At 34.8% G+C, this 24,972-nt stretch overlaps 1 protein-coding gene across 3 annotated transcripts in view; it reads right to left on the reverse strand.

Moving 5' to 3' along the window:
• LOC148937870 (neurobeachin-like) overlaps window positions 1–24,972 on the reverse strand; it is a 123,970-nt gene that overhangs the window by 21,865 nt on the left and 77,133 nt on the right. Inside the window, exons 3-4 of one of the 3 annotated variants that reach the window (XM_089085521.1) lie at window positions 7,076–7,124; window positions 3,123–3,962 (exon numbers count right to left, since the gene is read on the reverse strand). In XM_089085521.1, coding sequence (XP_088941647.1) covers window positions 7,095–7,124 — 30 coding nt within the window. In that variant the 3' untranslated portion in view covers window positions 3,123–3,962; window positions 7,076–7,094. Of the gene's footprint in view, window positions 1–3,122; window positions 3,963–7,075; window positions 7,125–24,972 lie in introns of those variants that run through there. The other 2 variants (XM_089085520.1, XM_089085522.1) reach the window with 2 other exon arrangements.

The following is a 24,972-nucleotide window of genomic DNA, read 5'->3' on the forward strand; positions in this document are numbered from 1 at the left end:
ATTTTTATTATTTTATAATTGTACATTAAAGGATTTGAATTATTGACACATGATTGTATAATGTAGATGAAAATATATTATGTTCGATCAATTAGGATTGATGTTCGAAAATAGGATATTCGCTTTTTAAGCTTTTGTCAAATTGCACGCGGCATAAGAGTAATATGGGTAAATGGCCCATATATCTTTAACGAACTTTCCTAAACACTGACTGACTTCGTGCATCATGAACGAGGAACTTACGACGAATATCCCGCGAGATTAGGTGCGCCGGATCAACAAATTGTGAGTTTGCATTTACGGTACATCGGTGCAACTGTTCATTCCAAGTTCGCGTCGCCGGTTTAATTGGCTTTAATAAAGTTCGGAGAGTCGCGTCAGAGAAGTCGTAGAATTAACAGTCGCGGTCTATCGCGCGAGGTGTTTTAGCGATTAAAGAATCTTTTTTCGAAGAAATACGTTCGTCACATAACCAAACCAACATTTGTCTCTTATACAAAAAGGGAATTTTAAGAATAATTTGATGGCAAACGAGCGAACGAGCGAGCTAGAGAGGAGACGGGGGGAATGAGAGAGAATTATGAGAAACAAGTTTACCACAATCATTTAATCATTTAGTTTGCCAACTTTTCCCTCATAATATTGTAATCACCGAAAGATTTTCTCATCTTTAAACGCAAAGGAACAATAAGTACATTTATTCCCTGAGTGCGTTAAAAATGAGACTCGGCGTTATCTACAAATTTAGTTCGCAACTTGTATAATTCAGATTGCTCTCTATCGCCTTACACTCTCCACGAAGAGGTAGACGGTGCAATACGATTGTATAATATCAAACGGTGCGTTTTGATTGTCTTATGTCCGTTATAACGCAATTTAAAATGAATCTACGAGCGCGGCTTATCTAGAAAATATCTATGGCACAGTTATTTCATTTGGAAAACGATTCGAGGATTTATGGCCGGATCCTATTTCAGTTCTTAAGGTTTATTCCAAAATGCAAATTTGCAAATGAAGATGAATGCGGTGTCATATTTGTCACGCGCGACGACGTCTTCTTGAATCCGATAGCTATGCTAAATCGTTGTAATCACAGGTAAACTGTTGGTCAGTGCTCTCCCCTAAATCGATAATTGGTACCTGTTAGGGGCAGATAAGGTCACCACCATCACGCTCACCCAACATCTTCCCCTTAATTGCCCCATATTTCCGTCCCGATATAGTTACTTTCTTCCACGTGAAATTCATACGGGCGAGTGTTTAACTGATCTTCTGATCGCCTAATTACTCAGAGTACTAACTTTATTGCATGAACATTTTGCAATAATGGAAAATCGATTTTACGTAGGTAAACCGTTACAGCGGTATAATTTTCTGCGTTAAAAGTGTTAACTTCTCCAATCACCATATGGCCATTAATATCTTCCACATACACGCACATACATACATTACCACGCATTTGAGTTCAATGCCAGTTCTATTTTATGCGCGAGCGTATATTCATGTCTAGTAGACAGCCTTTTCCGCCTTTATCTCGTTTTTTCCTATCAAACGCTGTTTGAGGCAGGCACGTAAAACTCGTCACACAAAATTCTTTTCTCGGGATAGAGGCGCCCCATCTTTACGAAAAGCATATTGTGTCCCGCGGCATGAATTCAGATTCAATTCCTCTTTCATTCGACACTGCTTCCTTCGAACCAATACGATGAAAGTTTCTCCGTCGTGTCGGACATAGAGATTTGTTGAGGCGCGCAGCATGTCGCCGAAATATATGTAGCTCGCACTTGAAAGGGTTTTTTTTTAGGATCATGCATATACTACGACTGTGCGATCGATCGCGAAATACGATTGTGCGTGATATAAGTTTTAGTATCGCACTCTAACGACAAATGGTGCTAGTTTGTCGGTTTTCAGTTACACCGAAATGAAAGAATAGTTAATTACGAGAACAATAGCTTACGCGAATTGGATCGATAGAAAACGGCACGTATAAATATACTACGCGCTATAGCATTGTAATATATACTCCTGCTCTTTATGGCTTCCTTCCACCGTGCTATCGCCGAATCTGAAAATAACTCATCATCAGGGATAATAACATTACACATTTCGAAACCCACTGTCTTTATTTTTTTTTTTTTTTAATAAATTTTTTCGGATGTAAATTACCTTTTTATTTTTAGTTCAAGATAAGAACGGTAAAATGCAAGGTATTTAGCAATTTTAAAATACATAGAATAATTGAGTAAATATTTTAATATGCCGAATATTCTCGCGTATAATCTAGATTGATTAAGATCATCATAGTGATCACTAATCAATAACTAATTTCACAAGCCTCGTTGATTAATGGAAGCAATCGATGATCAATCTTGGACCAGATGTGACAATATCTGTTACGTAACATAATGACTGAAATATGCGACGTATTAAATCATTATTCAATTTATGATAAAATAAGGAATAAGATATATCATGTAAATGTGATATCAAAAAAAATTTTTGTACGAGGAAGAAAATAGGTAAATGAAAGCGTAATTAATTTTTGTCATGAGTGCATCAAGGCTAACTAATTTGCCGAAAGGCGAAACGGGGTCAGAAACGATTTCACCAATAACTGCGGTAGAGATTGCTGCTACTATAGAACGGACGTTTAATCTATCTACATATATATATATATATATATATATATATATATATATATATTGCGCACGCGCACATAAAGATGCATTTACATACATATATATATATATATATATATATATGTATGTAAAATCTTTATGTGCGCGTGCGCAACCATACACACACGGATCGCACAACTATTGATATATTCCGACATTTACGACTTGAAGTAACTTTGCTTAATATATGGCAGGACTTAGATTATAAATTTCCTTGCATCCGAAAGTGTACCCCATTCCAGCTAACCATAGCTTTATGCAACTGCCGCCCTTCACGTTATATACGATGTATCAACATGCTGAAAAAACTTAAGAACGATGTTCAATAATGAATGATTATATCTACTAAAAGCATCTCGATTACACGAAATGGAAAAAAATATATGTCAAAGTATAATTCCACATTATAGAATATAATTGATTAACTGAGTGCAACAAGTTGATCAGAAATTTGAAAATTTATTTGTTACTGAGATTGTTTTGTCATACAAGAAGTACTTCACTATGTTTAAATTTTAATTACTTGATTACAATATGAATTGATATGCAATACATACAATAATACTTGAATATCAATTTCGTTAAATTAATTTCTGCGTTAAATTTATACACATTAATATAGATTTCACAAAGTTGCATCAAATATTTTATTAACAGAACTTATTACAGTATATGTGGTCAGATATGGATATTCCAAATAATATTATACGTAAGCAAAATATAAATGCTATTTTAGCATTAGTATTACACGCATATGTATATAATATTTTAATATTAGCAAAAATTGGACACAAAAATTTATCACGGAAGATAAAGCAATATTAATTTCATATTATGAACAATATTTTATACATAACAAATTTATACATTGAATTTATATTATCGCTATTATATGAATTATTATAGCGATTTGTAAAATTAAACAAGATATATAATTATACAAGATATATAATTAAATTCCCAAATACGATTAAAGTGAAATTAAACAATTGAAATAAGATAAATGAAACAAAAATCTTCTTGACAAACAAAAATGACAATGTATATTACATTTGTTAAATAAAAGTCCAGTATAATTCTCATTGTTCATTAAACAACGGCAAGCAATCGCATAGATTGTTATTATTAAGACAGTATTAACACATGTAAGAAAAATATTTTAGTTTTGATAACAGGCGAAGTAGAATAATATTTCTATTAAGATGTGAAAATTGGAGGATTCTATTTTTATTAATTCGTTTCCACTACTTTTCTCAACGATGAGGAAATGTACAGAAGGATCTGAAAGATAAAAAGCGTATACTTTAAAAAATTAGAAGCCAGTATCGACGTACTTTCGAATGGAAACGATATATCTTTCTTTTCATTCAAACTCTTGTCCTTTTTCATGATACCAAGACGAATTGCGCGACGTCCTGTTACTAATGCGTAAACTCCTGTCTGCCGAGGGGAAGGAATCGACAGCTACTCTCCTTCTTTTCCAATATTAAATCAAGCTATTTGTTCCCGCTTGAAAAGTATAGTCGCTATCAAACTCGTCTATTATTTCTCTTCTCTTTTTCATCAGATGTCATTTTCCGTATTCTGATTGCAAAGCTTGATAACGGTCGCGGCTGGATTTTTCAATCAAAATGATAAAATATATAAATTTAGGCCAGACGTTCTATTAAAATGCATTTTTCATGCAGAGCTCAGTTATTCATATCAAATTATATCATTTCCATATAAATGACGAGCGTTTTATTGAAATGTCAATCGGTAGAGGCGATAGCAGTGCTTTTAAATTATCTTTTTTTATAACATTAAAATAAAAAACTATGAGTCCAAAGAAATTCATTCATTGAAGATTTAAACATAGTTTTATCTTTTCTGCCTTGAGACAGATAACAATTAACAGTGATAATTAGTGCTAATATCGTTAAGACATCTAAAAATATACTAAGATATTTTTTTGTACTTAACTGAATTACAGACTAAGGTTGGGGAATTAAAGTAATAGTCAAAGTTCTCAACCATGCGGAATGTACATTGTGTCTGTTGGTACCGCTAAGATAACAACGAGAAAATAACGGGAGGGAAGCAGACGATGCATAAGCACAAGCATAGGTATATTTGCGGAGGATGCGCCTTTCTTTGTATGTGACAATAGCGAGGATGGCCATAGAGCCAGCAACGGGAGACGTTCACGTCCAAGATGCCGCGGATTGCCGCCGGAGTTCTCTCCGTTAAGCACGAACTGATTTTCCTTGTCCGACTTTTCGCCTCGGTTCCTCCGTGCTCGCCGTCCAGTCGCGTTCTCCCGAAGTAAGGGGGGCGGGGGGGAGGAGAGGCGGCTCCTTTTGAATTTTGAAAGCGCGGAAGACGCCACGCCGCGCCGCATCGCATCGCGCCGCGGGGAAATCTCATTTTCCCCGAACCCTCGCACACTCGGAGAGAAGTCCGGTGTGCCACCGGATGGGAAGGAAGAAAGGTCGGAAGATTTATTATGCACTTTCTTCTTCTGCAGGTGGAACGTGCGTCCGTTCGTTATACAGCGCACGTCGGTCACGCCGGCGGAGACACCTGACCGGTGGCAGCACGGACTTGTGGAACTCGATTGCGAGAAGGGAACCGACTTGGTGGCGGGGCTCGTTCCGTGATTCTCCTTTGAGAATGCTCGCGAATGCAATATCCGATGATAACGAGCGATTCCTGTGGCCGATCGTTGCCGCTCGCGGGGGACGCGTTCGATAAAACGGATTATCTGCGTTTCTATATATTGCATAGAACGTGTAAACGAGCACGCGCGATTGTATATATTGCGTTGTATAACGCGTTGGATGCGGTCGTTTGGAAAGGACCAAACGCGAGATCGTGTTCGCGCGTTCGTTTGAAGCGAGTAGGATATATATTTTGCGATTGTCGTCAACGATTCCTTCGATTACGTAGCATATAAACGTCAATTGGACAAACGATATTTTAGGAAGACATCGCATTAAACTTCCGACGTTACTTACGTTTTTGTCTATAAAATATATATCTGTATAATAAATCTACGATATATTACAATAGAAATTCGCAATGTTGAAATAGCTTGGAGAAAGCTCTCGTTTCCGCTTAACCAATATTAACACATCGCGAAGTATTTATATTCTCACCAGCAGTTACGTCGGAAGGGAGAAAAGGGGTTGTCAGAATAGGATCGGTTAACTGACGATTCATAAATTCGCGAAATACAATCAATCTGTTTTACTGCTAACAAAGAACTGATAGCTTAACCAATAAATGCTTAACCAATAAAACTGGGGTGTATGTTACAGTTAGGTGTTATCATCGATTTCCACCCAACATTTCACGAACGAAGATGTTTATATATAGTCTATGGAATACTATGAAAATAATAGGATATCGCAATTGTAAGCACGTATTCAATCTTTTAATCAACATTAATCATCTTTTAATCAACATTTTAATTGAATATATTTTTTTTAACGAATGCATATTGTAAAAGTAAATGTAATGTTCTCGTTTCTATCAAAGAGAGCAAGCAAGCAAGAGAGAGATGAATGTAATTGTAATAAAAGTCGTGACAACAGCTTGAGCAACGCAAACTGCGATGGCATAAAATGACAAAAAAGAATATGAAAATTGCGCGACAAGTTAAGTTATATCGATAAAATGGCGAAACTTGGCGCAACCTGTACTTCACAACTCGCGACAAATATAACGAAAGAACTACTCGAGAGTATTTTTCCCTATTCGCGGGAAGTAATCGCGTCGTAACTTCAGTCTCGCTAGCAGTTTGATGCGGAATTAGCGCAAAGTACGACGGGAATAGTGTCTGCGAAACATTATTAAGGCACTTGACGTAATAGCGCCGTCATTAAACTTCCTCATTCGTTACGGCAAAGTTACCGATGATGAAAGCACGATTGATTGTTGGGAGCACGATACGTCTTACGGGAAACAGAAACGCTATTGTGAGGTGCACGCTAGCGATAAAACCGTTGTATAAGAACAGTCATCGTTTAGACCGGCTTGGTAGCTTCGTTCCCGTAGCGAAGATTATGTTCCGTTCGGCTTTTACCGGGATAGAAACGCACACAAATCATCAATGGAGATGCGATCCCTTTTATCCTTGCACGAAGGATATGACAGCGCAGCTTTTTCCTCCAGACATCGCGGCGACTGAGCTTGTATATATTCTTTCGTTATATTCTGCTCGCTCTAGCTTGTTATCGAACCGCGTCGAAAGGGAGGCGAGGTATGTAGCGCAAGACAATACGAAGATAACAAAAGTGCGGATAAAATGAAAAAGGGTTCAGACAATAGGGATTCCGTGTAGATTATCTCGGTGAAGATAAAATGACAGAATGACGTTCTCTTGAAGAGATGTCGGTTCGCAATTTACTCACGCACAAATTGGACAGCCGGCTAACAGCTCGTGTTCTGCTTGATACATACCTGGAACAAAAGCAATATTAAAAATATTAACGAGTACTGAATTATCTTAAATAAATATTTTGTAATATTAGTTAATTCGAAGATAGTATTGTATGTTTATAGTAATTATATTTAACGTGTATTATATTAAACATTATAATTTAAATAAGATTTTGAATATGGAAATGTGATAGGAGCTTAGAATCATGCGACAAGTTCAAACACGGCATGAACAATGAAATCTAAGACGTACGTGAGAACTCTATCAAGGTCTCTATATCACTAGAAATTCCGTAGTCCTTTGGCATGTGAAATGCATGAAAGGAACGTTAAGGTGAGTGGACATACCTGCTATGTGAGATCACGCGATTCCAACGACTTATCGCGCTACAAGATTCTATAAAAGCTTGAAATTGCGTGCTACTTTCTAAGATTCTTGATTCGCAACATTTATATGGTTTCGAAAGAAAAGGAGATATTAATCAAGTTTACATAGAAAACGAACATTGAATGTACAAACTGATATCATGAATTAATTAACATAATTAAAATCTGTAAATCTTGATAAATATACTATGGTTAGAAAATATTTCTCTCTCTTTCTCTTTTTTTTTTAAATTAAGCAAAAATTACGTGTTAACAGTAACGTGTTAACTTTTTGCAATATTTTATTTGGTTTTTTTCTACGTGTGTCTCACTTTTAATTTGACTCACCAAAATAATTATCCTTTTAAACATGTTTAAAACTTCATGAATATTCAGATGTTTTATTTTAAAACATAAATCGTACTATAATGTAAAAGTACACAACATTAAAAACATAAAAATACTAATAACGTATAGAATTATTTCATGTACTGAAGTATTAAAAAATTGTAAATACTTCAAAAGGACATTTTTTTTTTCCTTATAATTTTGTCTGTTGTATTTTCATTTTTCAAAATCTTAAAACGATTTTAGAAGCAATCGTAGGGAAGCCACACGGAAGTGAATCGGATGTTCGGAAGAGGATTGTGAGAGTCTCAGCAATCTATAAAGTCAAAAGAAAGGAGGAAATCGTATATTATATTGAGGATAAGACATATATAAGCGTACAAGCGCAGATGATTGTATCTTGTGTATTTTTTTCGGCTTATACTGCTTTCTTTTTGTCAGAGCTATTCAATACTAACAAGCGTGATCGCAAAATTTTGCATTCATCCTAATCACTATAACAATATCTAGCAAACGCAATTTTGTTTTTATTTCTATATATTTTTTTCCGTTTTTTAGGAGAGAGATATGTTGTATATTGTGATAGTGATGTATAACTGGTGCATTGTCTGATCAAACAATATTTTTATACTTACTTGATTAAAACATTGTTATAACCGCAAAAAAACTGCGGTTTTAATCTTTAGTTTTATAATGCATTACAATATATATATATATATGCATATCACACGTACATATTATTATTTTTGCATATAATTTTAAAAAGATATTAACAACAATTAAATTTGAATATATTTTGCATTGCGTTTTACATTTTTTTCTAGATTAAAATACAGTACATTTATTACTATTTCTGAATCGATAATGAATAATAAAAATATAAATAATCGAATCGAAAAATTTCAGTTAAAAATTACATGTTTTTATTGCTATAATAACTGTTTATTAAAGAGAATAGAATCAAATTTAAAGAGATTAGTGAAGTGTTAAATCAATTATAACAAACATATTTAATAATGCAACTCATTATTATTAAATTATAATCAATGAACTAATAGCAAAATATTCAATTGCAGCATAAATAGTTAATAAAATATAGATTTTTATTTTATATCTTTTAATATATTTTATTTAATCAACAAAAAGATTTTTATAATCGCGACTTATAAATAGCGGATTTCAAACAGATTAAATTTCTCCAGTCACATCTAAAAGTAGTCGTTAAAATCGTTCATTGAGAAAGCATATCGCCTTCGAAAAATCTTCATAGATCCTCCAAAGAAGGTTCCTTCCTTCTTATACTACTATACTACTTATAGAACTACCCAATGATCACTGAGATGGTTCTCCACTTACTGTGCAACCACCGTGTAAGGTGAGGGTAACGGCTATACTTCGTCGTAACCATGCTTAACTTTCAATCCTGACAAGTTTGTCCAGCGTACGTCCCCTAAGGCGATAGGCACCAGAGCGCTAGTGGACAAGTAAGTTTAGTGGAGTCGGTTAACTTGCCAACCAGCGCGATTGCATTGGGTCAGACCATTTAACGGTACTTCCCGAAACGTTTACTCCCTTTGGTGAAACGCCTGCCGAACGAGCGTGGAAACAGAGAAACACGCTCGCTACGATGACACGCGCTTCGCTTTTCACACAAACGCGCGGTGAGCGGAAAAGTGTAAAGCGCAGTTCCGTTCGAAGGAAGATAGCTGGTCAATACGTATCAAGCTCATTTCACGTTTCGTATCGGGCGTAATTTATTACTGCCCGGGTGAGCTTGACAGCGTACGGGATAACGGGGAGGAGATTGCGGGCGGCAGGAAATACGCGTTGAAGAGAAAATTTATCGATGATATTTAGGTCGGTACGGTACCATCCCTGTCGCCCAGAGTTAATGTCTTAAATTGGCTGTGAAATTTTTAATATCCATTTATCGAGATAAATGCTGACTTTTACGGCAAGATGTATCAACGGTCAAATGTATCATAATCAGTGAATACGGACTATAGAGGATATGTCGTAATATCCAATGCATGCTCATAACTGATTCAATCGGTTTAATTGCCTTTTGATTGGTTTTCACCAATCAAATTGATGCAAACATTTTGTAATATCATTAGCTTGCATTATTTGCATTATGCATTATTATTGCCCTGTTTATAAGTAAGTACTTTAACGTTGATTTTATTAACGATTTTGAGAAAACAATATAGGAAATAAAACTTATTCTTTTTTTTTTTAAATATGAGAATCATATTATAGTTATTATAACTTTTCTTTAATTCTGGAAAAGAAATAAAAAAACATATGTTATTTTAAAATGCGAAAGTTTTAACTTGTTTTTTTGCAATGACCTTTTTAGGAGGACGGTAATTACTCGAATTATCATAAAAAATAGATTAGATACCATGTTATTTAAAACATTAATGTCGAGTGAAAATTCAAATAACAATATTTCTATTAAATGACAATAATTATTAGAACGAAACGCAAAATATTCGATAAAACAGATATACTAAAATTAAGGAAATTAATTTGAGCTGCAAGAAACAGAATATATATGCAGTGTAAATTTACGTCGAAATACATATTTCGTGTAGCAACGATAAATTTGCCGGTCCACGAAACTCCGCGTTTATTGCTTGTTTTTTTTTTCTATAACCTACAGCGCGCATATTGTACACGGCGCGCTGCCATTGCCAAACCGACACTCTAGCTCCAGCAAGTAGCAGCATGAGTTGCTTCATGTAGCGTCGTATTACTATTAAACGCCATCGTTCCCTTTGGGACAATTATCAATTCGTGTTTAATAATTTTCGCTGATAATGCAAATGTGCCGAGACGATAATTATTTCATCTTAAGCAACGAAAGACAGAAAATATATATTACATCTTTATTCTTAATATATATAATATTATTATGAAAACGTATATTATATTAAAGTATACATGTAATCTTTCTTATAAAGTGGATTTTGCGATTCAAATCAAGAGATTTAATATGCAATGATTCAACATCTAATTTGAAATGCAAATAATGAAAAATATGTCGTGAATTTATTTTACGATATTAATTATCTGCGACAACAAAGCGTACAACATAATGTTGCGTGAACAAGATCGTCGCATTATCATTCAATCATTTACTACTCAAGCGAGTAGGTAGCGTCAATCTCTCTGTGTGTCATCGCATTACTACTCGAAACGTGATCATTCCCTTTGGAGCAATTATCTATTATCAATCCGCGTGCTCAATTAACATTCGCGATTGGCGTAAACGTATCGAGACAACGTCTATTTCATTTCACGGATCGTATAATTCGAATAACGGAAAGCCATGATACATCGACTGGTTATTAATATTAATAATATTTCGTATCTTTAGTAAAATAGCAAATGGTTCAATATCGGAAGAGCCATACAAAATGTTGCATGACGCTATATATTTAGTAATTAATGCGAGGATAATCGCAATTGTATCGCGAATATTATATCACATGAGTATATAAAAAACTGTATCCAACTTAAAAGAAGAAAATGCCGGACAATAGTGAAGCAAGAAAAAAAATTAATTTTTTTATGCCATTTATATGTTACTAACAGACATTTATCAAACAATCTGGAAAATGAAAACAATTTTTATATTTTTTTAGAAAATCATAAAAGTTTTATGCTTAAGAAAGAGCTTTTTTTCTTTTGTGAAATTTATTTTGATAAATATCTACTTGGAGAAACGAAAAAATTTGAAATTTACGCACGATAATTATTTTGAAACATTTTTGTTCTTTTATGAGCATTGCTATAATTCGGGCTTTACATTTTGTATTTTTCAAATCAACGCAGCTATACGCGTAGCCACAGCATCGCACTTGTGAATTTTGAAGTATTTTTTTATTTCAATAGATCTCTGTGAATACTACAAATAGAAATACAACATCTGTTTCATAGATATATTGCCTTGATATGCGCATGGATGAAATTGAGGTGTAGATTTTGCGTACAAACATTCCATATGCATGATATTTGAAAAACAGTTTAACGTAATAATTCTAGTTGATTATTCTATGTCGAGATATTCAGAATATCAGACACGATTTGTGAAACCACCTGTTTAATTTCGTTGAAATCTCGGATCTCATTCCGAAGGATTTTCGAGCTCCGGCGAGGTCTCGTTTAAAACCTACAATCGTATTCCTTTCCGGGTTCGCATTCCCAATTCATTACGCCGTAAATTGCAACTAGCACAAAAAATTTCCACCATGCCGAATATTGGTCGTAAAAATAATCATAACGAGTTTCTCGGCGGATGCAATATATTCTTGATTTATATACCTTATTCTTTTTTATTTAATTATTTAGAGTGTACACATCAATAGAAGAGTTATTATTAAGATTTACAGTTTTTATTTTTAAAACTGAATAAAATTGAAATTTAAAAATTAATGCTCATTTATCAGAGAATTTAGTGTCTGTTTAATCTAGAGTATTATGAATTCTTTTCGACATGCGTATTATCTATAATTTAGGAAAATCCGAATATATCGATGAAAGCATCCAATTTGAATTATGTTTGCTGGTGTTAGACTAGGTTAGCTAGAATTTTAAGTATAACTTTGAAACAGTATGGATTAATTCGTGGCTAATGTAAATTTATGGCAATAACTTTAATAAACCGGTATTACAACCGTTAAATCTCGCGCGCATTTGGCATTAATTATCAGGTATGAAACTCAATTTACCACACTTTGAGCACTTTGAGATAACGATCCCGTAGCTACATCGAAACCGGAGCAATTTACCTATGTGTAGCTTAGTTCCTAAATTGACAACATTACTTAAGTATGATATACGCGTACTTACGACTACCACTTTCATCAACATGACAACGTTACTCAGGGTGCTGTAAAATTTTTAGATTCATAAAATCATATCCTCTCTCTATGTTCCTAATTGTGTCGGTAGTAGTAGAGATGTATTCCATTATATTGTTTAATGAGGAATCGACGCATTTTATTTCGAAATAAAAGCATTAAATTTTTAATGAACTTTTTATCTCGAGAAATAAATTGTTATAATATCCGCTTTTGTAAAATTGAGTTTAATAAATTTGTGTTTAATAATACATAATTAATGTATACCTATGTAATATTTTTTCATATCCCAATATTACATATTCGCATTTTCATATAATTTTAATGAATATTTCTAAGCAGGAATTTATTCGTTTCAAAGAGGGAATTCCGGGAATAAAATATTAGGAAATGGCATGCTGCATTGCAGAAGCTTTATCAGTCTTTCGTAAAGACTCACTCACGTTTTCCGAGTAATTATCATCGTTGAAAGCCAGTGCAGTACTAGATTAATTAAATTATATTTTTTCCCTATATTCCTCTTCTCTCTTTGCACACTTTTAATTTCGCACGATTAATCGAGGTATTCATGAAGAAAGACAGCGCATGAAAATGGACGAGTATTTAGAAGCACTTCTAAGGAATGAATTAAATTCAAGCTTTCCAAGAAATACACGGTCACTGTTGTCCAGTATCGTTCTCGCGCCATTTTTATTCGACGAGTAACACGCGAACAAAGTGAGAACAATTGTTCTTGATGCTACGCAATTTATCCCGACGGAATGCGCCGTTCAGAGTTTCGACCCGACGGGCAAAGATAGAAACTTGTTGGAAGCAGCTTTATCACATTAAATGCGAGCGAGTATTAAGTGTTCATTCTTTTAGTATAGCATGTATCACTCATGTTGATTGCGTTGGCCGGAAAAATAAAAAATAAAAGCGAAATACACTGCGCTCATTGACACTTCGTGTTTCAAATCGTGGATGTGTACGCTTGTTATACGTGGTGCTGTCTGCATGAAAAGAGAAACTCGTAGAACGTAATCGTTGCCATGGTCGTAGCTCTCTCTCTCTCTCTCTCTCTCTCTCTCATCTTTTTGAAAAGCAAGACGTAATGAAATTCTAGTCGCGTTAATGGTTAGGTAGTAATTTAATTTCATCGAGAAAAGGAACAACGTAATTCTATTTCCTTCTGCCGTGTACGTGTGATATATACTTCATCTTTAGTCTTGAAGAAAGAATCAACGTACAAAGCACAACACAACGCAGAGAGAGAGCTACGTTTTACGTTTCCACCTTTATGCTTACGTGAGTAGATTATTTCCTTGTAGGTAAAGTACCATACAAAATTGTGCCAGAAAGTAACATTATTGCACACATATATCATCGAAATTGTTAAAATTATTTAGAAGATAACTGGAACTTCTGGCAAACGTGCCGCTTTGGATGGAAGGTATTACTAAATATCTAAACGTATAAATTACTTTTAAATCTATTAAATTACAGAGATCAAATGTGATTATATTCCTTTGCACGCAACGATGTAAAATTATTCATGGAAATACCTATTCACTAAGTAATTTTCAATTAGACCTCGATGTGACGCGGGGACCAGCCAATAAGAAGCGTAAACTTTTTTAATTAAAAGGCTGTCCCCAGAGTTTTAAATGAGTTAGTGACGCTGACGGGTAGTAGTAGAAGAGTGAAAGTGAATGATGCAAGAAGAAGAAGAAGAAGCCAGATAAAACGGTATAGTAATCGTTGTATCGCGATAGACCACGAAAGAAAGAAGAGGCTTCGAATCAAGTATTTCAAACTACGAAAGCTCTATTTTTCATCGGAGAGAACGAAAGGACGAAGAAAGTTACGGTTATCATAAAACCGCTTAGTTTAATTGCCGCGACCAATTAACAAGTTCGTTAACCGCGAGCAGTCTTTGCATCGATTATATACGACAATATGATTACATATTGATTACTCGATATAAAATGATGCGAGATATACACCGAAAATATGAAATTTAAATATGAATATTTCCTTCTCTTGACGAATATTGTTAAATCCCATTTTTAATTCGTAAAATATTCTATTTTAGAGATATTATATCAATAATATATTTGTTTCCTCGTTATTAATTATTGAATCGTATAAATTTTAAACATGGTGAAAGACAGAAAATAAGATTTTCGAAAGAAATATATTTTACGCGCAAATTACATATTCCACGTGCATAGTGCTTTAAATGTAACGCCTTGTAAGTTATTACGTGTAGCTTTTCTAATGATAAAGCAGAGACGCGAATAGATGTAGTGGGTTATCTCGTTGGTATATGCGAAACTCCGGAACAAAGCTGTTGGAATATTACTGATCTCATTAAAAAGTAAGTGTCTACCGACGTTACGCTGGTGTATGAGGCGATACAGCATCTATAAAGGAAGTTAACGGCTTAAAGCAACAACTTGATATTAGCAACCTCGTTACGTACGGAATTTTTCATAATGCAAGAAGAAAAAATTACTAATCGTAGTTATAATGAAGGATGCGATATAAAGAACATATGACAAACATTTTTAAAAGCATGAAAGCTCTTTATTTCTCCTGCGAATAACATCTTTTTTATTCTTCGTATAAGAAAATATATATGTAAATTTAAAGATAATCGATAAACATGAATAACACTTAATGAAAAAAAATTAGTGTCTAATTTTTAAATGCTTAACATCGTAGAAAAAGTTAATAATATATGAATTTCTTATATGTGCCATTTCGTTGTACTTCATACTTCATTTGTTCGCTCTAATCTAAGAAAAATACAAGTGGAAATTAAATCTACGGAACACAGAATGGAAATCAAAATGAACACAGAATATTCATGATACGCTGCTGAGCCGCAATCCTTAGGCACGTATACAAGTATTTTAACGAAGTAAAATGAGGTGTCTATATGCGAGAGCATACCCTTCCTCTTTTGTAACTTACTTCAGCCGATGAATTCATAAAACAATACAATTATTAATATTCTCCGTAACAATACAATTAATCTACAACGATATTATTAACTATAAAAACAATCATTCCACCTTAATTATAACGTTAAATTTGTAACAAAATAGTGCACTATAATAATATATATACAAATCAAATCAAAATACAACAAATATAAAATACAATCAAAAGAAACATAATCCATATTAAAAGATTTTCAATTGAAATCTCCCATTTAATGAGATTTTATTGAAAAGCTTATATGCGACTTATAATACGCTCGTAGAAAAATTTAATTTATATTTCTGCTAGTGTGCATGAAATTCTGTAATAATATTTTCAAAGAATTACATTGAAAAGTATTTCGTGGAATACACACATACACACGCGCGCATACACACACACACACACACACACACATATATGCAGCGACAAATGTCGCTGTTTACTGTTTCAGCAGAAACGTAAATGCTCGTGAGTTGCTAGAAAAATAAACTTTATGAAAATCTCGTAATGAGAAACTTTACGAGAAGAATATTACACTAAAATCTAACAATGCCTACCTCAAGTGCGCACATTTCATTAAAGTAGAGCCCACTATCAATAATCGCGCAAAGATCAATCCTTCCACTTTTTACTTTATGAAGGAGAATTAAACAAATAACAAATATATAAATGGAGTTTTCCTGCCATGCACGCTCGATTCCGTGTACGAGTTATGATTAAACATAGCAAACACATTTATACCGTGTGGAATAGAGAGATTAAATAAATACAGAACTAATATCGTTGATATCAGCCAGACGGATATTGCAGTGATTTTATTGAAAATAGATGAATAGCTCCACACATTGCCTTTGCGTATGTTGTTCCGTATTTAGTTAAAAATATTTCGACAAAATTACGAATATATCGTTATGCGGGAGGTGGTCGGCTACGACATGTACGTAAAATCGATGTTGGATCGATAATGGAAAACAGGAAATTTTAAATATTCGGCCGATGAAAGCTGATACTGTTAACATGTTTATCGCATGAATTTTGTCAAACACCGTTACCTATTTGCATAAATATAAATGACATGAAAAGCAGATCCGTAATAATATGTAATCCTCGTATAGATGAATATAATAATACATTTATTGTTAACTGAAAATATTAAATATCCTTTACAACGTAAACGCATATTTGTATTTCCACATTAATTATTTTATTATTACCTTTTGCGAGATTATAAATACTTAAGTTTTTATTCACGCTAAAAATATTATAGAAATATGTAATAATTGTACAATAGCTGGAATTATAATTTGTAAGATAAATACGATTCTTGATTTGCGTTTCTCAAGAATAACAATTAACATTTGACTTGACGAGATACTTCATTGCTTTATTACCACTGTAATGATAATTCATATTGACATGACCAAGTTAAGCAATCCTCTAGCACAGGGAGAGACTGACTTTAATTAACTAGATTGTTCGTCCTTGTTCAAAGACCCATAATTATTCTGCAGATGTAGATCACGATGTTAATAGACCCGAATGTTCATCCTGCTCTGCGTGCCTTACAGTCTTTCTTAATGAAATATGAATACGGAGTGCGAAAATTTAAATGTGAACTTATAATTCTGCGCACAAAAGCTATTACGCGAACGTAGGAATGAACTGAATTTAATACAAATGCGCGGTACACCGTGACAATTTTTAGTGAAACTAATCCTTATTTTCAACGTAAAAACCGAATTAAATCTATCATTTATTTTTTGAATAAATCTTTCTGGACTCATGTTAATCTTTCGTCACATTTAATCTCGTACTGGAAAGAATATATATCCCTCGCTTCTCGTATACGTTATTTGTTCGCTAAATTTATTTTTCCCATCTAGCCCCCATATAATTTTTCCCATCTAGCCCCCATTTATCATCCATTTAATAGTGTCATAGTAAAATTGCTTCTTTACATTATCTGAAAACGGCATTCTGTTATCTCGCGTAAGGTTGCCACAGAATTTATAATTAATTATAGCAACATCGTTTATATATCTCATGTTTCATGAAGATTTTTTTATGGATACATGAACTTGCACAATACCTTGCCTTCTATTTATATACAAGAAAGTCGTACGGTACTTTGTGCTTCTGAAAATGGGGTCAAGCGTTTCACATGTAATGATACGACTGATGAAATCAGAAAATTGCGAAGATATTTTCCATTATTATCTGGTTTATATACAAGAATTCCTTATATAAAGAAATTCACGTGATTTCTATTTCTATCTAGTCCATTACGATGAAATACATTGATGAAACAATGCTGTGATTTTTCAGAAATAAATTTATTTCTATTATACAGCCGCAAATTAATTGGCATTTGAAGTTATTAACTTTGTAAAGAGTTTTTAATAGTTTTGAATCGGAATCGTTCTAATTGAAAAAAATCTTTAAGAAATACTTGTCTCGATATTTCTTGGTCTTACAGTTCCTCTCGAAGATTAATGACTTATTGCCTATAAAAAATTCCAATTGTCCGTGAGTTTATTATTGATAAATAATTTTCCGATCTGCTAATTTAACATTAGAGAGTTTACGTAGTTACTCGCTTTCATGGCAAGTTTTTGAAATGTGATTATACACTGTACATCCTAATTTTTTTTTCATTACTCTCGAGTATCTATTAACACAAGAAACGAGGATAAAAATTCGAGGCCAAGAAAAAATGGCAATCGATCTTGCTGTTGCGACATTGTAGACCGAATGCATGTGATTATATGAAAGAATTTTCCAACCTTTTCTTCAACTTTACATTTTTATGTTCATGAACATCCTTCCTTTTTCATGGACATCTACCCGCATGATGGCCACATTACAAGAACACAATGATTCTTCTTGAAAAGCATTTTGATCGCGTTTACATCGACCAAATAAAATATAAAATGTGAACAAGTATGAAAGTATTTTAAAATGATTCCTAATGTTGGATATATTCAAAGATGTTATTTTCTACGTTTTTGTGAATATTAATCGTAATCGACTAAAATTTTTGCTAAAGAAAAATCGATTTCAAATTATTTAGAAAGTTTGCAGTTGAAGAGAGATGCGCGTTTGTTCCCGAGCGCTTTATATAATTCATTTTGGACGGATCGAGCTATCGACTTTAAAGTTTAAGAATCGACAAGAGAGGCTGGCAAGGCACGATAAATATGCAGCGCTTCCTTTACGACATCTTCAACCGCGTCGAGGGCGACCGATTTGCGCTTGAATTTCGTGGACGAGCGCGTCGCGTGCTCGAGAGGACCGAGAACGAAGGAAAAAAAGAGAGAGAGAGAGAGAGAGAGAGAGAGAGAGAGAGAGAGAGAGAGAGAGAGAGAGAGAGAGAGAGAGAGAGAGAGAGAGAGAGAGAGAGAGAGAGAAGGAAAAGACCGGGAGTAAATGGAAATTGAGAAAATCGAGAAGAACCAGACCCGAGGTTCGAAATTCCACGAAAGTCTTAAGTTTCGAGAACGGGGAAACGCCACTACAACTTCGCTCGGCTAGCCGGGAATCGCTTAATCGGCTCGTCGGTACTAAAACGGTAAAAGTATGTCAACCGTTCTAGGAATGACTTTCTACAAATTTTCAGAATGTAATTTCGCTCATACGACGCCTCTCGTTCCAATAGAAAAATATCTTTTGCGAGTGCATTTGCAAAAATTGCGGAAACTACTCGAAACATTCGTTATGGATTTATAAAACTTATAACATTTATACAATTTTTAGATTGTTAGACTTTTAGATTGTTTTTTTTTTTTTTTAATTCGGTACGTTATGGCCATTTTTACAGGTTTGATTGAACAATATGCGGTTTATATAATGCACTTCTTCTTCGTTATTCACTTCCCATAGTGGGTCGCTGTCAGCGACGCTGAAATGTACTTTCAAGTTTTTCCCTAAGCAATTTTTCTCGCCGCCGTTATTCTATATATCAATGCCAGTCCTGTGGCATAAAATCTCGCACGATAAATTCCATATTTATGCAATCCACCCTCTGTACAGAAATAACTTTTTCGCTTTAGCGGCAGGATACAAATATTTACGTAAAACAGAGTTGCGAGCACAGTAAAGAACTACTGCCCCGTTGAATTCACTGATTTAATGTTCACGTCCGGCTGCCTAACGCCTGCATTAATAACACTGACGGGATTCTTGGGGTTCCAGGGGGAAATACTAGTAAAACGAAACGGGCGTATAGAATTTTAGGTATGCTTATATACTTGGAAGGAAACGGCTGCATCTTGTATAAATTTATATATGTATGAAAGAACTGGCCCACAACTGTCGTGCACTTTTCTTTAGCTATGTAACATTAATCTCTCCTCGAGAAGAATTTCTCGTGGATTTATCAATAAAAAAGCTTTCCAATTTTTAATATTAAGTTTTTTAACGGCTAAATGTCCAAATAAATTTCTATCAAAGAAGACTTTAAGTATTTTATATATCTAAATCTATAATATGTAACACATAAAATACTATTATATTGTACTATTAATATTACAATATTAGTACTATTATAATTTTATGTATAATATATAAAATATTAAATACTTTATGTATATTATTTTATATATCTTTTTATTGAGCGTTTCAACAAACTGTTCGATTCTGATTTCACTTGTATAATTAGAAAGAGTATGTTGGATTTTTAACCCTTATAGAATATTCCAATAAACAAAATTACTTGTAATCTTACATTTTTATTATTTATACAATTTAAAAAGTATGATTTTTGAAAAACTTTTCTTTGATCTTCAAAATTCGAAAAATCATTATAGATTTCAAAATTCATGATAGGCCATATCGATTGCATATTATGTAAATGTTATCCGTAAGCGCAATCAAATAGCTGTCATATGTCTAAAGAGGAAATTACGAGAGATAAGCAAGTCGGTGACAATATGCCTGAAACTTTAATTAGAAGATTATAGCAGTCAGAGGTCTCAGCTATTGTGTAAGCTGCGGCCGACACGGGTTCTCTATCAGGACGAGCCATCGATGGCTGTCCATAGAAGGGCGAGACTACTGCCGTCACGCACCCTTGACTTAATAGCTCTTTCAATAGCGAGCACCGAGTTTGCCGAAGGTGCACGTTGTATTTCACCGTCGCCAATTTCCGGCTGCGTTCTATGGAACCATACCAGCAGGAGCAAAGTCGTATGAGTCGGTCGGCGAGTCAGATATATGGCAGCCATGACGAGGATCAATAAAAAGACAAAAGAGAACTGAGATAGCATTCACTTGGTGTAATGTAATATCGGGGCAAAAAAAAAGAATGATCTTTCTTAGAGCAGCTCGCAAAAGTAACTTGATAAATGAGACCAACGCGGACTTTAGTCATAAAGAGTCTGTCATTTTTCCTCTCTTTCTTGATGGATGTGAAACTGATTTCCCATCATATCCGTGGAATACGCGTCTAATTAATTTTATATTAATATATATATATATTAATTTAATTTATTCATTCATAATTTAATATATTATATTATAATGCATCGAGCTCTCATTTTGTTTCATTAGGAATATATCATTAGTTTAAAAATTTTTTTTTCTACAGTAATATTATATGTTGGGTATATTATGATTTTCATGCTCTCGATGTGACGGTAACAAGTGTATAGAGCGTATTCCGTCGACTCTCATTCGCACGATCGAGCGCTGTGACCGTCGCACGATCGTGCAATTACTGAACGTTGTAAACACGTCCGTCGGCTCGTCGGCCAATATGAATGGAAATTAATTGAGGGCCGCGTTCGCGGATAAAAACGTTGGTTGCTGTGTCGGTGATGGTCAATGGCGACGACGAGACTGGACATTGTGACGACAATGCTCGTTGTCACACCTCGATAAATGGATACATGCGCCACTTCGATGGCTCGCTCATCTCGCGAATCACGGGATTCGTTTCCAAGTATAAGCTAGGATTGCTATCGAGATATCGTACTTTCACGTAATGACCAACGACGGCCGCCGAGATATTCTATATTCACGAGGATTATATACTTTGATCTGTTTTAATTTAAAAAAAAAATGCAAATATTCTCTTAAATTTTAGAAATGATCTGTTCCCTTCTTGTGTCTGATTAAATTAATTTACAAATTGCATTCGAAATTCTTAAACGCTTTAGAGTTTTAAAATATATTATGCGCGAACTCGCAACGTGTAGTAATTTACATCGAAACGCGAATGTAACGCAAAATAACGGAAGAAGAAAAATACATTCTCGAGGGATGCACTCGCGTCGCTTGGCGAATCGCATCGTCGACCTCATTGTCATCCGACTGAAAAAAAAAAGAGAGAGACGGAAAGATGAGAGGCAGATGTAAAACCTAGTGGGTGTTGAAAGATGTAAAACGCCAACGCAAAAAAGTGTAAACAATAGGTTGAACCAGCCGTCAGTTTTACATTGTTCACATGTTTCTTGATTTTTTTTCTCGACAAAGTTCTTGTTGCGGAACAGGATTCTATCTTTGTGTCTTTATTCAGTGGGGTTTCTGTCTTCCAATGCACTCCTCATGTGTTTCAAGTATCACTATGATTTACTACTACGCGATAAATTTAATATACACTTTTTATCGATGTTGTGCATTTTCAGATCTAAAAGTGCAATAAACAGAAGAGAAATAAAAAGTTATATCATTGTGCTTCAAGAGTTTTTTCAGCTTTGTAAAGATATGAATTTAAATAGATTTATTCGTAAACATATCAATTATAGCAACATTACAGATATAACGATAACATTAAACAATCTAATATTGAAATTTCATAGTAAATGAATTAATGAACTGGCAGTTATATTTACTGCTATCGATACAGCTGCATTCAGTTACTATTATTGACATGTTATTGACAGTGCGAGGTAATTAGGGCAAATTGTTTGTAGTGAGAGTGAAAGCCCATTGGAACAACAGCGTGAAATACATTCCCAATACGCAGTACGTAATAATAATTCACCAAATAGACTGTGAAAAGGCTTCCATTTTCTATCGATTTAATCCTCGAATAATTAAAAGTATAATCGAAAATACGCGCAAATTTATTTAATTTATTTATTTCATTCATATCGTGTACGTATATACGGTCTTATAATGAATCAAGTCGCGATGAAATTGCGAGAACAATCGAACCTCGCGAGCGATAAGCGAAAGCATCGCTGTAATACTTTGTAACGTCGTTTGGAGGTAATTTATATCGATTCACGGCCGTGCAGCGCGCAATGACATTCGTGTCAATCCGCTTTCTATAACGTACGATAATAGCGCGCACCGGCAAACACGCAGACATATCCGATACGTTATAGGTAATCAATCATTCGCTAATGAAGATACGATATGCGCACTGACATAACACACCTATCGGCTACGCACACGCAGGCGGAGATACGGCCGTCGGTGCACGAGGATTTGCTGCAAACATGGCTACGCGGCCGCAAACGTGATGTTAGTTTATACCAGATCAAACGTCTCCGTGCGGATTCGATCGAACGGCTCCTCGCTTGGAACAGCGGCGGCGATAAGTGGCGAGTTTGATCTCCCGATCCCAAAATATTCATTCGCAGACTCGAAGAGCGTCGACGAGCGAAACGTCAATCACTGGAGATCAATGGATGAAATCCATAGAATCGTAATTTTTATTTGTCAGCAAAATATTATTTTTGATTGTGAAACATAATTGTAACGAATGTGTGAGACATAGAAATTTTCGACATTTCCGGGCAAGGACATTTCACGAATTTTCGCGATTGTCACTATTTACTCTTGATTGATATCTAACGATGTTAGTGCCGTGATATTGACATTAGGATATTGATTCAACGAATCAATTACTCGAAACGAACTTTCATTAATGATATGCCAGGCGAACAAGTGTGTCAAGTGACTTACAATGGATTATGTCAATCCCAGACACTCGTGCGAGGAGTGCTCGTGAAAAAGCGATTGAGAAAATCAAGAGCCTGCCAGGAAAAAGATATCAGAAAATCTGCGAGAATGATCGACTTCATTTGAGTGGCCAGAATTAAACGAGCTCGCTGAATGACGTAATACTGTAACTCAATATTTACTTGGTTCGGAGGTATTCGCCAGCAATAATTCGCCGAGCTCAAGTTTGTAATGTAAATAGGCTCTCGTATCGTGAACGCGAGTTACCTCGTAAGTATGTGCATATTGAAGATCGTGAATTCTCTCTAAATTTGTCCGGCCTGCACATGACGTATTGAACGGACTAACTCGAGCTTTCTGACATGGAAGAAGCCATTTTGCGATACAAGGCTATCACGAACAGGAATATCAGGAAGACATTCCTCTATCCTGAGATTAAAATCCCTCTTTCGTACCGTGTCCCCTTTCGAGACATTTAATGCGATATGATCGTAATTTTGATCAGATAATTCGTCTCGCCTAAACCCGCATTTGCATTTACTTCGGTAATGCATTCTTGAGCGGCAAACACGTAACTCGTCCCGTAATAATATTCGTGATGCGTATCGAATTTGCAAGGAGCGAAGGTAACTTGATGGAGCCGTGCTTTTTTTGTTTCGCGCTTACTTATTCCGAAAGTTAAGGCGTTAGACACCGCATAGTTTTCTGATAAGTTAGACAGCAGTCTTCTGCTAAACATTCACTTCAGCTAGCATAATTAGCATTCTTAAGTTTACGGAGGGGGAAAGGGAAGGACATTAAGGATACGGTTAAACCACGGATCGAATAGTAATTATCGAGAACAGGAGCATATGCTTCGAATGACTACTTGACGTGCATTCTCGACGTGCCCGGAAACGTCAATGCAATTTCAGCTCGGGATCTTCGAGGTAATGAAAGTAGCTAATGCATATGCAACAATACAAATTATATAGAAGGTAAAACGAGTAATATACAATAAATAATGTTACACACACACAGCGATATATAACGCGATAAAAATCTACTATAAAAAATAGGATCTCGAAAAAAATTGAACTGCAAGCTAGTTAAAAAAAATGCGAGTTTGTGACATTGCAACGAGACAAGCAACATCGTTGCGACGTGGTATCATGCACACACCCCCCCCCCTATCTGCTTGATCTTCATTGACATGCGTGAGAAACGTTATTTTAAAACCTGCTTGGCAGTCTATGCGGATTTTTCCGCTCCCGGTAGTATCGCCTATAAATTTCGCAACGAACCACGATGCGACGTGCAGCACTTTTAGTACCGTATTACCCTCGCTATCGTTGCGAGTCGATGCTTTGAGACACGACTTTGGCTTTTCGTCGATATGCTTCTGGTACCGCGTGTTCATACAGTTCATG

This window comes from Pogonomyrmex barbatus, unplaced genomic scaffold (genome assembly GCF_055798465.1).
Source record: "Pogonomyrmex barbatus isolate J1 unplaced genomic scaffold, ASM5579846v1 scaffold10, whole genome shotgun sequence".
NCBI lineage: Eukaryota > Metazoa > Arthropoda > Insecta > Hymenoptera > Formicidae > Pogonomyrmex > Pogonomyrmex barbatus.